Genomic DNA, 13,596 nt, shown 5'->3' with positions numbered 1-13,596 from the left:
ATTAAAATGCTGTGACCACATTGGTCCGCTCGGTAACTCCCACCGCTACAGGTAAATCTTATCAGACTGTTGGTATATAGAGAGCGTGTGTGTACGCCGATCCGACGTATTCACAAAGATAACGTAAAGCACGAGTTACAACGATAGGCCCACAACAATGATGAGATATAAATCCACCCTTTGTACGGGCTATATATATATAACCGATATCAGCATCATTTGTTGAGTACATGATATTGTTATTTTGCCATATATATATATTTATATCTTTTCAATAGATTGTAATTTGTTTATAGATCACCAATAGTGAAATCGATATTCTGATCTCCTAGATTTCAATAATACATATAGTTCGTGTAAAATATAAATTATATGATGACGTGAGTCGATCTATATACAAATTATTGTGAGAAACTGCATTCATATTGGTTATGCACCAACAACTTTAAAATAGAAAGTTTCGCACTCAGTATTAACCGTAAAACATACAATCATATAATTATGACGTAAAAAGCGTGCCGTGACAATGCCCAGAATGTCACGCTCCATCTATTCCATTCGGATGATTGATGGGGTCTCGTAATACATCAGATCTAGTTTAGTATATAATTTTCAGTTAAAGCCAAATTGCAATTCTAAATCGACAATTCGGAATTGACCTTGCGAAAATAACTCAACGCGAAACATCAGAACTATGAAGGTTAGTTACGGTCGAATGAAATTAAAACATAATCTCGCTCTCTCGACCCAAAGCAATTAATGAGAACATGTAAAAAACGGCGAAAAGTGAAAACAGATATAATTCCCCAATCCATTGTTATATGGTATTGTTGTCGTGTTTGTCACATCCTCGAGTAAGGAAACTGTACACAGTAGGATGGTATACAGTAAATTAGACAATCAAGTACCGAGTTCAGTCATTAATTGATCAGACAATCGATTGGGTTTTATATAACTGGATCCCTTCATAAAATATGTTGCACCAGATTTTAAAAACGTTCGTATCTAAAATTCTGTAGATATTAACACATTTTATGGTTTGTGGAGATGTAGGAAGGTATCTGTTGAGTGTAAAAAAAATTCGTATGGTTGCATTTTGGGCAAAAATGATAGACAATTTGAGTAACAAATTGAAATGTCTGGGATAAACTTTATCTATTTTATAACAATTGCACAGAAAAGAGCTTTTAACTTATATCAAACACCCTTGTTCTGGTAGGGAGCATGGACAGGAAAATCATAGTATACAGGTTAATAAATTGTACCATAAGAAAACTTTATCTTATCCGTCAAACTCTATCCAAGTGAAGGTATCAGAAAGCCGTACGCATAATACAAGATACTTATCTAATTTACTCTCAATTAATTGTAGAACTCAGTTTACAAAGGCTCGTTTTTAAATTCCTCGGTACCATTCTGGAATGAATTACCAGTAGATATTTGTGAAAATCAGTTTCTCATTATATTTTTTTTTTTTTTTTTTACATATTTCTATATCGGAAGAAGATATATTCAAATTTGATATACACAATTAAGACTTAAAGAAGGGAATCTAAACAACATTTATAAGAAAATGGAGGAAAAGTCCGTGATGTTACCATGAGTTGGCTGTAGGTACCCACCATATTTGACTAAAACCAACTTACAATCGCCACCACAGAGATAGAGAATAGACTAAAGAATCACAACCTTGCACGAGTTTCCATTTGATACGCGAGTTTTTAATCGATAATTGATATTTAATCCGACAAATATTGTAGAAACTATATCTATGGTGCTGACTAGCCTGTGTCCTTTTTCAAGACACTTTTTTAGCATGCGACTTACCTCCCGTATGTTGTTCATGGAGGTAGCCACTCGCCATACACGAGGATCCCGCCTCAATCACGGGACAGTAAACCAAACAATCACCCCCATTTTCACGTCACACAATGTGATACATTTTGTGAGTTTATGCTGTCATTTCATGATCCATATCTTTTGTCCAAATAGATAATTTTTACACATTTGTAATACGCATGTTTTTTATATTGCTAACAAGGCCATTTGGTATGTAATTTAATGAAACGATCTTTAAGCATTTCCATAAGTTTAGCGAGCCTTTGGTGTGATACAATGAAAAAAAAAATCCGCAATGAGCATTTATCAAGCAAATGTGATACAAAATGGACATTTGTTCGTTAAACTTCAATCATGTATATGTATATGGTCGCCTTTGTTTATACGTCACAATGCTGTCTGCGAATGTGTGACGTCATTTGATGATCTCAGTAAAATGACGTCACAATAACCTCTTGTATACCCTTGTAATACGCAAAAAATATGACATGGATGCATTCACTAAATAACAAAACAATCACGTGATAAAAGTAAATATATGTATGTTTATAGACAATTCTGCAGCAGACGACAATAAAAATGTCGAATCCTTCTGGCTATTGTTCTAGTGGTAGGAAAGTATCGTCTATGAAATAATGGCATCCCTGTGAAGTGCATTTCGCCACAACATTAGAAAGAATATTAAGTTTTTATGTATCGGACCTTCGGAGTAACGGACCTTTATTGCCAAGTATGTAAAATACAATAGTCGGTATGTATATTGACGATAACAGTGTACCTAGATATGTACCCTAGTCTTTAATTTATCTTTATATGGTCACATAAAGATATATAAAAGGCCAGAATTAGTTGGAGATATCTTATCATATATATGTTACAGTGTTTCAAATATTTATTTCAGATAGAAAGAAAATATATAGAATGCATTAGATTTCAGTTTAACTTACCCAAACACAATTTAAGTACAAAAGATACATCAGAAGCATACTATCTCTAACAAATAAAAATCTGAAGATTTAATTACCTGTACTCCCATGCTGAAAAAAATATTATTATGAAAATTTATCAAATTGGAAGTGATGTCATTGATGTGAGGCTTTACCATATATGGTTAATTCCCAGTTAGCACTACGCATGCGTCGATAATAATAACACAAGAAACATGGCGGTCGCAGGTCCTTCAGAGGGTTAGTCGAGGGATATTAGTCTTGATGATGGCGACCCAGAAACCCGGAGAATGGGTGCAGTCCCTCATCAATCGATTTGATGCACAGGTAAGATTGGCAGGCTGTATTTCGGAAGACAAAAGCGGGAACTGAGCTCGAACTGCCCAGCTGCATCGCGAGCCTATCCTGTGAAAATTTATGAATGAATGTCACTTACCTTCGACGCGGTCACGTGGTAAAACTACATTGTTGGTCACAATTTTTCGACATGTTTCTCGAGAGTTAGACAGTATTAGTGATTTCCAGAGTTCATTGATGGGGTTTAGATATGCGTTTTTATGATGGCTGTCCTGCGAGTCATGACATTGTAGGGGAATATAGAACGGCGTGCGTGGGTGGGAGCCAAACCTCCGTTAGCACTGTACTTCCAGTAGGTCAAACTTATCAATGGGATAAATGCGATCGTGGTGTTTATATTGTGGCCACGCTCTACCGCCCACAAACTACACCTCGCCATGTGTATTATTGACTACGTTTTTATGCATGACCTAGCAGTTTCCGACTGATATTTTAAAAACGATTTTTGCGTTTTCGTAGCCAGTGCAAATATCGGTCATTATGATAATGATGTTTTTGTCAAAGGCTCTACACAGTGGTACTGATGCTGAGTGAACAACAGATGCTGCGATTCAATATTGTCATGGTTACAAACATATCGACGTGTCAACCAGCTCAGCTGTTTGGAATCATTTTCAAAGCTCAAAATATTAAAGCAGCACAGGAAATTTGAGCTTCATTGATAATCCAATGCTGGCTATAGTCTATGTCAAGGCAGCTATCATTTGCATAATTTCTGTCCCTTGTCATCGGAGCTGATCAGAATACATCTGTTTATCATAATGCAAAATCCTTAGCAGAATTTCTGACTTTCTTATATTATAAAAGAATGATAAAGCAAAGAAGATTTATATGTTGCATAGTATTACAACTTACAATGTGCAGCAAAGATATGTGTATATTACATGTTTGCCAGCAAAGTATATATAGAGAAATATCATACTGTTAAAAGTGTGAAAAATAACACATTTTTGTGATTAGAGTCCATACCCAAAAAAAACACAAAATGAGAAACCTGGAAGTGTTGCTTACTAGTAATACAGTCTTCAATTCCATGGTAGACATTCATTTCCATGGAAGTCGGCAAACATTGCAAGCCAGTTACTCAAATTACCTTATCAGCAGTAAAACTTTTTCCGTAACCTAACATTTTGAAATTGGAGCTAGTTATTTCAAGAGGATTCATGTCACCGACAGCATATTTTCAGCTGCAAATTTATTTAATATGTTTTTGTATTTTGCATGAGTGCGCAGAGATACTAAAATATCAGACATATTTGTGAAATACATTTGTTTTTACTGAAGACACTATTAGATATCCTTTAGTTATTTTGCATAATTGTTTTCAAAAATATGTTTTTTCTTTGAATCTCATTTTGCAGGATGGAGATGAAGATTTGAAATAAGTAGTATCTGTTTCACCAATGTGTAGATTTACTGAATTGTTGCCTTAAACCTTAACATACATGTCAGTGTTAGTAGATCAGGAGGTAAAAATTAATTTTATACAATCACATAAGGAAGTATATGCGAATTGTATATATGTGCACAGCATATATTCATCAATTGACAAAAGCAGATAAAACACAGGAAATCATCTGATTTATTTAAACATAATTACATCATCATTGGTATAAGGAAAGTGGCTTTTTGTGGTGAGTTAAGTTTATGTACATGTTTTAGGCCTATATTTGCTTGTTCTTGTTTAACTTTGGCATTGTAATGAGGTTGCATTTACTATCAATATGAATGCAGTCTAGGTGACTGATAAACAGAATGTTAGACACCATGATTATTTACCAGTCGTCCAGATAGAAATCATACTGGAAATCAACACAATCTGATGACAACTCAATAGTAAACAGTGTCAGTTTAACAAGAAATAATTCAACAATTCTCAAAGAGAAATTAATTCTCTGAAATGTTACATATCGTTCTTCTATAATCATATACTTTACATACATTCTTGTCATATCTAAACAAATTAAATAATTCAGTATTAGATAAAAATATTTGATATATCGTGTGAGATATATGATTAACAAGATTTCAAGATCCAATCTAACTTTATTTTACTACTTTGACACACTTAAGTAACAGTACAGGTTTTCAGGTGGTACCATAGATAACAGGTATAGACTTATTGATGTTCCCAAATCTGCAACTCATTCAATAGGGTAGTCATAAAAAGATACTTTGTTGCCATGTCAACATTCAAATGATGTCACATTGTTTAAAATATTGTGTAGTATGCATTGGATAGCATTTTAGTTTATTTAAGTGTTTTTGATAAATACAACTTTTACATGAATGATAAATTTACCACAGATACTTAACTTTTGTAGCTTGTGGTGTATCAGCACCAACACTGGATGGTTCGATAGACTAGTAAAATCTGTTCCTGGAGTTGATTATTATATTCAGTAATTACATAGAAATAAGTGAAATAAATTTGCTGTACACAGATGCTCCTTTTGTGAAATGTTTATTAGCTGCTTTTGCACTGGAGTAAATAAAGAACACAAAAGGGTTTCAGAATCCAGGAGCAGAATTGATAAAACATGGCACTTTGCTTTGTTATTTTCTTGAATAAGTAAAAGTAAATGGGACGCTTGAATGGAAACTGCATTCAATAAAATGAATTATGATATGTAGGATCAGTTTTGGAATCATATGTACTAAGGTATTCTGTAAAGTTGTGTTTATTTGGTGAATAATGTACATGTGCCCTAATTAGAAATAAAGCTGATAACTATGTGAATAACTTGAGAAATTAGATTCCTCCCACACAAAGGCAATAGGAATCAGGTTGAATTTACTGGAAAATGTTGCACTGATGAACTGTAGGTAATGCAGCTCCATTTTGAAGTCATTTGATCCATTATATATTGTATACAGATCATTTAAAACAGTGTAGCATTGCAAGCTATGTAGATTGTAGGCATGACCGTTTTTTCCAAATAACATTATTAATAATGTCATTTACACCAATGCAGACATTCTCCTTTTATAAATAATTTATCAAATCATATTATTTGGGCACTCTCAAGGCTCAGCATTAACTTTTCTCTCACTTGTCCATTAAATGGATTTAAAAACCACTTGTCTGATTATTAAATGCACTTGTCAAAAGGTTAATCTCCATTGTAGCCAAAGAGAACATCAGTTTAAAAAAACTACAACAATCATGATGTGAGATTTTTTTAATGTTTCTAAAACCTTTATAACAAATTGTTAAAGCTAAAACTCACTTGTCCAGTCCGACAAGTGCATGTCATGAAGTGCTAGTACAGACAAGTTTGTTACAATGTTGAGACCTGACTCTAAATCTGGTCTGTGGTTACTTCACATTTCTAGATCTGCACACTACTCACCTGGCCAATAATAAAGTATTAGTCATTGATATAGTATTAATAAAACATTTCTTCACAATTGTTTGAAGTAAGTGATAAAAAATGTGTTTTAAAATTTATGATAAAACAAGGGGGAAAACATAGAGAATTTAATTCATTAGAAAGCAGGCTGAATATCTCGGTCAGTTATAAATACTTCCATATATGGTTGTGAAAATTATTTAGCATTTGTAATGAAGAAAATCTTTGTTTGAATTGCCTCCTTTCATCAATAATTTGTTAAATCATATGATTTTGGTACTTTGGATCCCTGCAGTCAATTCACACCTCTTTACACTGCTGACTTTACCTATAAGCTTAAGGGTTATTGATATGTGATAAAACATTTGTTCATATTTGAAGAAAATAACAAAGTGTTTTGAAATTAATATAGATTAAACAAGGGGGAAAATGGAGAATTGAAAGACAAAGAAAACGTACAAAAGGTAGAACTAAAAAGGAAAGAATTTGCTTCATTGATACTGAAACAATTAAAATCTTTGTGGAATTAATGTATTGTTATGTGGAGTTATATTGATAACGACGGAGTTATGATAATGGATCCACTATAGAACAATGAACATACCTAAATAAATTGTTATCTCGGATGTATATACAGTAAATATGTATATTAATTAACCTGACTTATTCTTGACATGTAGAAGACAGCACACCCTAATTTCTGAAATAAAAAAAATCTTGAAGGTTTTCCCCATTTCATGATATTGGAGTGTTAAGATATAAAATGGAATTTGATTAAATCTTCTATTAAAAGCGATGACTACACACACATTTAATGTACCTTGTTTTAAATATATAGGACATATGTTGTCATTATGATAAGTAACCTGAAAATAACAGAGTTTCGTATATTGTACAAAATGATATCTGTGATATAAGTAACAAAGTGTTATTAGCAAAGTTTTCTAGCAGCCCATACTTGTAAAAAATATACATTTGAAAATAAATCTCATATTTTTATGAAATTGGAAAAGTTGTCTTGAATTTTTCTTTATTTTAAGGAAATAAACATTTGAGCTTGAGGAAACAGCCTGTATATAACTGCAGAATAGGACAAAACATCTTGTGAAAAAATCTGTTTATGGACCAGACAGGTGGTGTAGTTGACAGCCAATTACTTATTGTGATCATTAGGGCACTGATCATGAAGGAGTACTGATTACTACTGAGTTTTTGTTTTATTTGAAAAACAAGTTTTAAGAATTTCTTATTTTACTGGGCCTCCGACAAGGTAAAACAAAATCCAGTAAGAAATGGAAGAAAATGTAAGATTCTGTTTATCACATATCTTGGATCCTTCTGTAATTATTCCTGAAAACATTATTTTATCAGATCAATAGGATATCTTAACTGGCATTACTCTTATACCATATCACCATTTGCTGACATAACTATACAGATGATGCTATGTTATTAAGTAACAATCAAACCATGTGAACCTGCAGCTGGTCCAATAGATATTAGTATGTAATTATTGTATTCTAAATAATTAATTAGAGATTTTTTTAGGTAGTTGGAAAGATCACTGGTTATGCTTTCTATTTCATTTCTTTGTAGCTTCCTATAAAAACTGGGCTTCATTCAACACAGTCCATGCAAAATGTAGAACAGAACAAGGAATGCCTGATAAATGTGAGCCGCCACAAGTTCCGAGAAGTCATCAACGGACTGACTAAAACTCTGGGGTCAGTCTCTAGTACAGTAAGTAATGGCCTTTGATATATATGTTGCTGACACAACTTCTGAGAAGTCATCAATGGACTGACTAAAACTCTGGGGTCAGTCTCTAATACAGTAAATAATGGCCTTTAATGACTGTCATATACAAGTTCTGTGAAGTCATCAATGGACTGACTAAAGTGTTGTTGCCTGTCTCCATCATGGTAAGTATCAGTCTTCGATGGCTGCCACAAGCTCTGTGAGGTTATCAATGGACTAACTAAAACATGATTGTAATTCTTCGGTACAGTAAGTAATGATCTTCGATAGCTGAAACAAGTCTCCATTTTGCTAAGCTGTGGCCTTTGATGGTTGCCACAAATAATGGACTTACTAAAACATTAGGGCCAGTCTCCACTACGGTTAGTAATTTTCTTTCATAGCATTATAAACGACAGCTTACTTTATGTCACAGTCACATTTTCTAAATTAAGACACAAAAATAACAGGAAACATTAGCAAGCATGTAACTTTGACTAATCAACAGGGAAATAGAACATTTTCCAATGAGATCATCTGTATGATGATAATAAAAAGTTGTACTTAAGCCTGATCTGAAACTCTATATTAGTAATACAAAATTTCTTAATTGATTATTATATGTACATCTCTTTCTTTCCAGTCTCTCTAGATATAATGGTAGCTATTTGTAGTGATTGAATTAGGAAATTGGTATGAATGTCAAATATATTTTCTTTTCTAATCACCAGCTATGAAATAGGTATGAATGTCAAATACATTTTCTTTTCTAATCACCAGCTATGAAATTGGTGTGAATGTCAAATATATTTTCTTTTCTAATCACCAGCGTATCCATGGCCCTGAAGCGGAGAGGAACTACTATGAGTCTCAGCTCATCATTCTTGATACACTGGAGAAAGTGCTCACCTCAGTAAGTGTTTTGTCAAGAGCTGTCAAGGCAGGGACAGGCTTGTCTCCTGGTCATTTACATACATAGTAGTAGCTGTACTGCAGATGCACTACTGACTACATACATGTATTTACACTTGAATGTAGGGGTATGTTTTCAAGTGCTGACTAAGTAGTAACTATTGAAGAAGTATTTTATCTCTTGTGAAATTCATCTTGATTGCTTTGGTTCAGTTTGTGGTGTCATTTTCAGTTTTGTTTGTAATGACTATGTTTCTCTTAATGAATTAAAATGTTTCCAAAATCAATGATATTGTTAGCTCACCTGGCCCATATTTAAGGTCACAGGGGTCTAATCTGTTAAAAGCTTCAAACAAATTCTTCTGATTAATGGAAATACTTTGTAGCATGATAATTTGGCAATATGTTTCTTGGATGAGGCCTGCAAAGTTTTTCAAAGAGAAATGTTCTTGACCAATATCTAAAGTCACAGGAGTACCATTTGTTAAAACCTTTAAATGATTTTATTCTGAATAACCAACAGGTCTGGAAGCATGATACTTAGCTGAACAGATTCCTAGGATGCAACAAAGTTTGTGAAAAAAATTACTATGACCTATATTTAAAGTCACAGGGGTAAAATTGATTTAAAAAATTCCAGTGTTTTCTAATTAATTGAAAGGTCTAGAAAGATGAAATTTGACTGGTGGGTTGCTAGGATGGAGCCCAATATTTGAGGTTGCAAACTTTCAACTGAATTCTTATGCAGACATTGTGTGTGAAAAGTAATTACCCAGATCAATATTCTAGGTTAAGAGGTCAAATTTGTAGAAACATTTAAACATTTACCAACCAGAAGAAGTTTTGAAGTTTTGCTGGTAAGGTAATGTCAGAAATGTAAAATAATGATGTATTTGTGGGAAACATTGAATGGCAGGTGTTCAGTGAAGGCCCATTGGGCCTTTTATTTACATATGGATACTAAAATATTTTAGTGAACATTGTTGTTGTTTTACTGAATATTAGTGATACTTGTATTCTGCAGCAACCCAAAGACACGTCACGACTTGATGAGGCCATCTATGTTAAATTGTTGTTACCTGAAATATGTAAGGTAAAGTATCACCATATCCTTGTTCCACTAATAAAATGTCATACTGGGAAAATGTTAAATTGTCTGATGAAGTTGAACACCTTAAGTTTAAAATGAAGGTAAATTATTTGATACACATCCTATTCATCTTGCCTACAGTGACAAGTCATTGCTCAAAAACTTGTGAGTTTTGAATGTATTATAAATTTTTGAGAAATTGTTCTAGAATATAACAGAATAGGTATGAATATATTCTACAGCTGTAAAAATTCTAAGGTATTAATTATGGTTAATAATGCTACCCAAGAGAGGATATACTCTTGATGGTGCTTGTACGAAGATAATGTGTCAATCAGTCCAGATATCTAGTGTTTTGTAAGTGATGGTTAATGCAGGGGACAATACCTGCAAATTATTGAATTATCATATCTATGTCAGATCCATTTAATGACAAACTTTAGTGTCATTGGAATTGCGTTTATTGACATAGCTCTTTGGATCATTGAGAAAATTAGTTTTTATAGTGTTCATCAATATACATGTTAAGTAATGTCATTCTTCATTTTTTTTTTTTTTTTTTTTTAAGTTCCTCAACCAACAAAATGAAAATACCTTAATTTCAAATCTCAAGATTTTGGCATCAAAGGTCCTGTTTGCTTTAAGTCTAAACAACTTTACAGCAGTGTTCAATAGGATATCAGCCAAGTAAGTATATCTATACATACCCAGTCTAATTGATGTGGAATCTCACACCAGCACTTTCTGTAGAGGTTGTGTTAGGCCAAATATGTACCCAATGATATGGCCAAATACCCAAAATATGTAGTTATTTCATTTCCAACTGTTAAATTTTCATCCCAGTATATGATTAACAGCAAGTATGAAAATGTTCTGTCTTGTTTCGGATGGTAAAATTCGTTTTTTTTCTGCAGCAATAGAAAATTGAACACACCTGCAAGCTGATGTTGCAAACAAAGTATTTTGATATTTTTTATGATGGCTATATAACTTTGACAAAATGTTATGAAAAAAATTCAAATTAAGCATTGAAAATATTGTAACTGTAACATTGTTTAACATTATCTTGCCGTTTGCTACATTTATAGCCCACAATCTAATGGGCTATTCATCCATGGTTGGTGGTCTATCTGTCTGCCCATCTGTGAAAAATACATGCTAATTTTTGAGAAATAATGACTGGATCTATCTCAAATTCCATATGTAGATTCCCTGGCCTGGTTTGACTTTTGAACATATCAGAAAAACAAAATGGATGACAAGTTGCCATCTTGTATTTTGAAATAAGATTATTATTGTGATATTTTAGAGTTTAAAGATGAGACAGGTTTTTTAAATACTGGTTATAATCTGTAGTAAGTAATGTTGCTATGATGTGATATTGCAGGCTGATGACACTGTCTGGTTGTAGTGATGATCAGTCTGACCTCTCTGACCTTGAACTTATCCAACACATCAACGTGGACATCCATCGACTCATTAAACTTATCATTGGTCAGTAAGATTTGTCTCTTATATCTTCAGAAATATCACAGAAAAATTATTTGATTTGTATTCAATTATTGAAGCATGAAAAAAAAAATTACCGACGGGAACCTATATCTTGGTTATTGTTTAAAGAATTGGTTCTATTTTTTTTTTCATCAGCTAAAAGATACTTGTCTGCATCTTTTTTTTTCCTGTTTCTCAAGTTTGATTACAATTACCAATGCTTTTACTTTTGACATCTTCAGAGGTTGTGTCCAAATTCAAATTACTCAAGTCCAAGCAAGTTATTATGACGCTAGCCTCAAATCTAGAAAAGGTCAGTATACAGGACTACAATAGAATGATGTATGTTTGAATCCTGGCCCCGTTACTCAAAGTTCAGTTAATCAGTGGTTAGTGAAAATTCTAGAATATGAATTTAACAAAATCATAAACATTCTTTATCATGTTACAGATTTTTATTGTTTCAATGTCAGTTTTGCTTAGAAAGTTCTTGTTGGCAAGAATTCATATTTTTTCATATCCACTGTGCAACAGAGGGGATTATTTATTACAATGTCTTCGCTAGTATTCTTACACAGAGTATCAGGCTGACTAGTCTTACACTCAACTGATCCAGTTAAGGAGAATTTCTTTCTAGCCAATTAGTATATTGTGGCCAGTATTTACCAGGGTAATAATTGGTTAACTTTAACCAAAATTTGAGTAACTTGAGCCTGAGACCTGATTGTTAGAAATTTTAATCATACTGGTATTGTTTCAGTTCCTTTCAGATTGTAGTAATATAAACTGGTGGTCTTGAAAAATCATGTTGAAGAATGATTTCTGTGTTATAATTGTAGGGACAGTGTAGAAAAAAGTAACAGTAAAACCTTGTCTGTTTTGTTGCCAACTCATTTCTCACTTTTTCTTTTAACTCGTGTATGAATAACTTCATTTTAAGGCGATATGGAATTGGATGGATAATTACCCAGAGGAATTCACCGATTTACAGAAGAAACCAAATGAAGATTTACAAGGTATATACTTTATTATACACCTGGAGATTGTACAAGTTTTTAGATACTTTCATTATTCATGTGTGACCTGTTTTGTTTTGTTCAGTATCCTCATAATAGCTTAAGTCATATGGGGTGGTCAGGACTATATTCAGGCATTGAGATGTTTGACACCAGAACTAACAGATTTATGGTAGATGTAAATCTGTGTTTCTCATCAGTGGATTAAGGATAATACTGTGTGAACTTGTACTTTTGTTCACGCTTTCTTTAAGTGTATGATGAAAGATAAACTTTTACATTTCATTTACATTTCATCAAACTATCATGAACTCACTGGATCTTGTTTTATAAAGAACTGTATGTAATATATCTTCTAATGAATGTATATTGGGAGCTATTTTGAAAACTTGAAATAATTCAAGAAATGACTAAAATTATCATTTATAATTAATGAATTGTCTGATTTTGCCAATTATCGATAGCTTGTTAAAAGTAGGGTCATTTGATGACATATTTTTTGTCCCCATTATCCTAGCTTGGTAAATTTGTTTTCCAGACTGCTGTGATAAACTCTTTGAGCATTTCAATACATGTATGGAGAGTTCAAAGAAAAAGGCAGCAGCCAATTGGCCGCTACAGATGATGTTACTTGTGCTGTGTCCAGTAAGTAATGACTTTGTGATGACCTCACTTCAAATGATGTTAATTGTGTTGTGTCCAGTAAGTAATGACCTTGTGATGACCTTACTACAAGTGATATTATTTGTGTTGCGTCCAGTAAGTACTGACCTTGAGGTTATTCCGGGTACGACCTTTTATTTTGACCGTTACATTGTGGTAGGTTGTAAATATATGTGTTGACCATAGTTGCC

General features: G+C 33.0%; 1 protein-coding gene across 1 annotated transcript in view; it reads left to right on the top strand.

The window, feature by feature from the left end:
- Window positions 1-3,053: 3,053 nt before the first annotated feature.
- Window positions 3,054-13,596, top strand: part of LOC132556842 (neurofibromin-like) — a 62,615-nt gene continuing 52,072 nt past the window's right edge. Inside the window, exons 1-9 of the mRNA XM_060221279.1 lie at window positions 3,054-3,113; window positions 8,093-8,236; window positions 9,063-9,146; window positions 10,170-10,238; window positions 10,804-10,922; window positions 11,623-11,729; window positions 11,969-12,039; window positions 12,667-12,742; window positions 13,281-13,387. Of these exons, the coding sequence (XP_060077262.1) occupies window positions 3,054-3,113; window positions 8,093-8,236; window positions 9,063-9,146; window positions 10,170-10,238; window positions 10,804-10,922; window positions 11,623-11,729; window positions 11,969-12,039; window positions 12,667-12,742; window positions 13,281-13,387 (837 nt within the window). The remainder of the gene's footprint in view (window positions 3,114-8,092; window positions 8,237-9,062; window positions 9,147-10,169; window positions 10,239-10,803; window positions 10,923-11,622; window positions 11,730-11,968; window positions 12,040-12,666; window positions 12,743-13,280; window positions 13,388-13,596) is intronic.

This window comes from Ylistrum balloti, unplaced genomic scaffold (assembly GCF_031769215.1).
Source record: "Ylistrum balloti isolate Yb309-2 unplaced genomic scaffold, AGI_CSIRO_Ybal_v1 Utg370594, whole genome shotgun sequence".
NCBI classification, from domain to species: domain Eukaryota; kingdom Metazoa; phylum Mollusca; class Bivalvia; order Pectinida; family Pectinidae; genus Ylistrum; species Ylistrum balloti.
The sequence above is the reverse complement of the archived record's forward strand: the minus strand, read 5'-3'. Positions and strand labels throughout refer to the sequence as shown.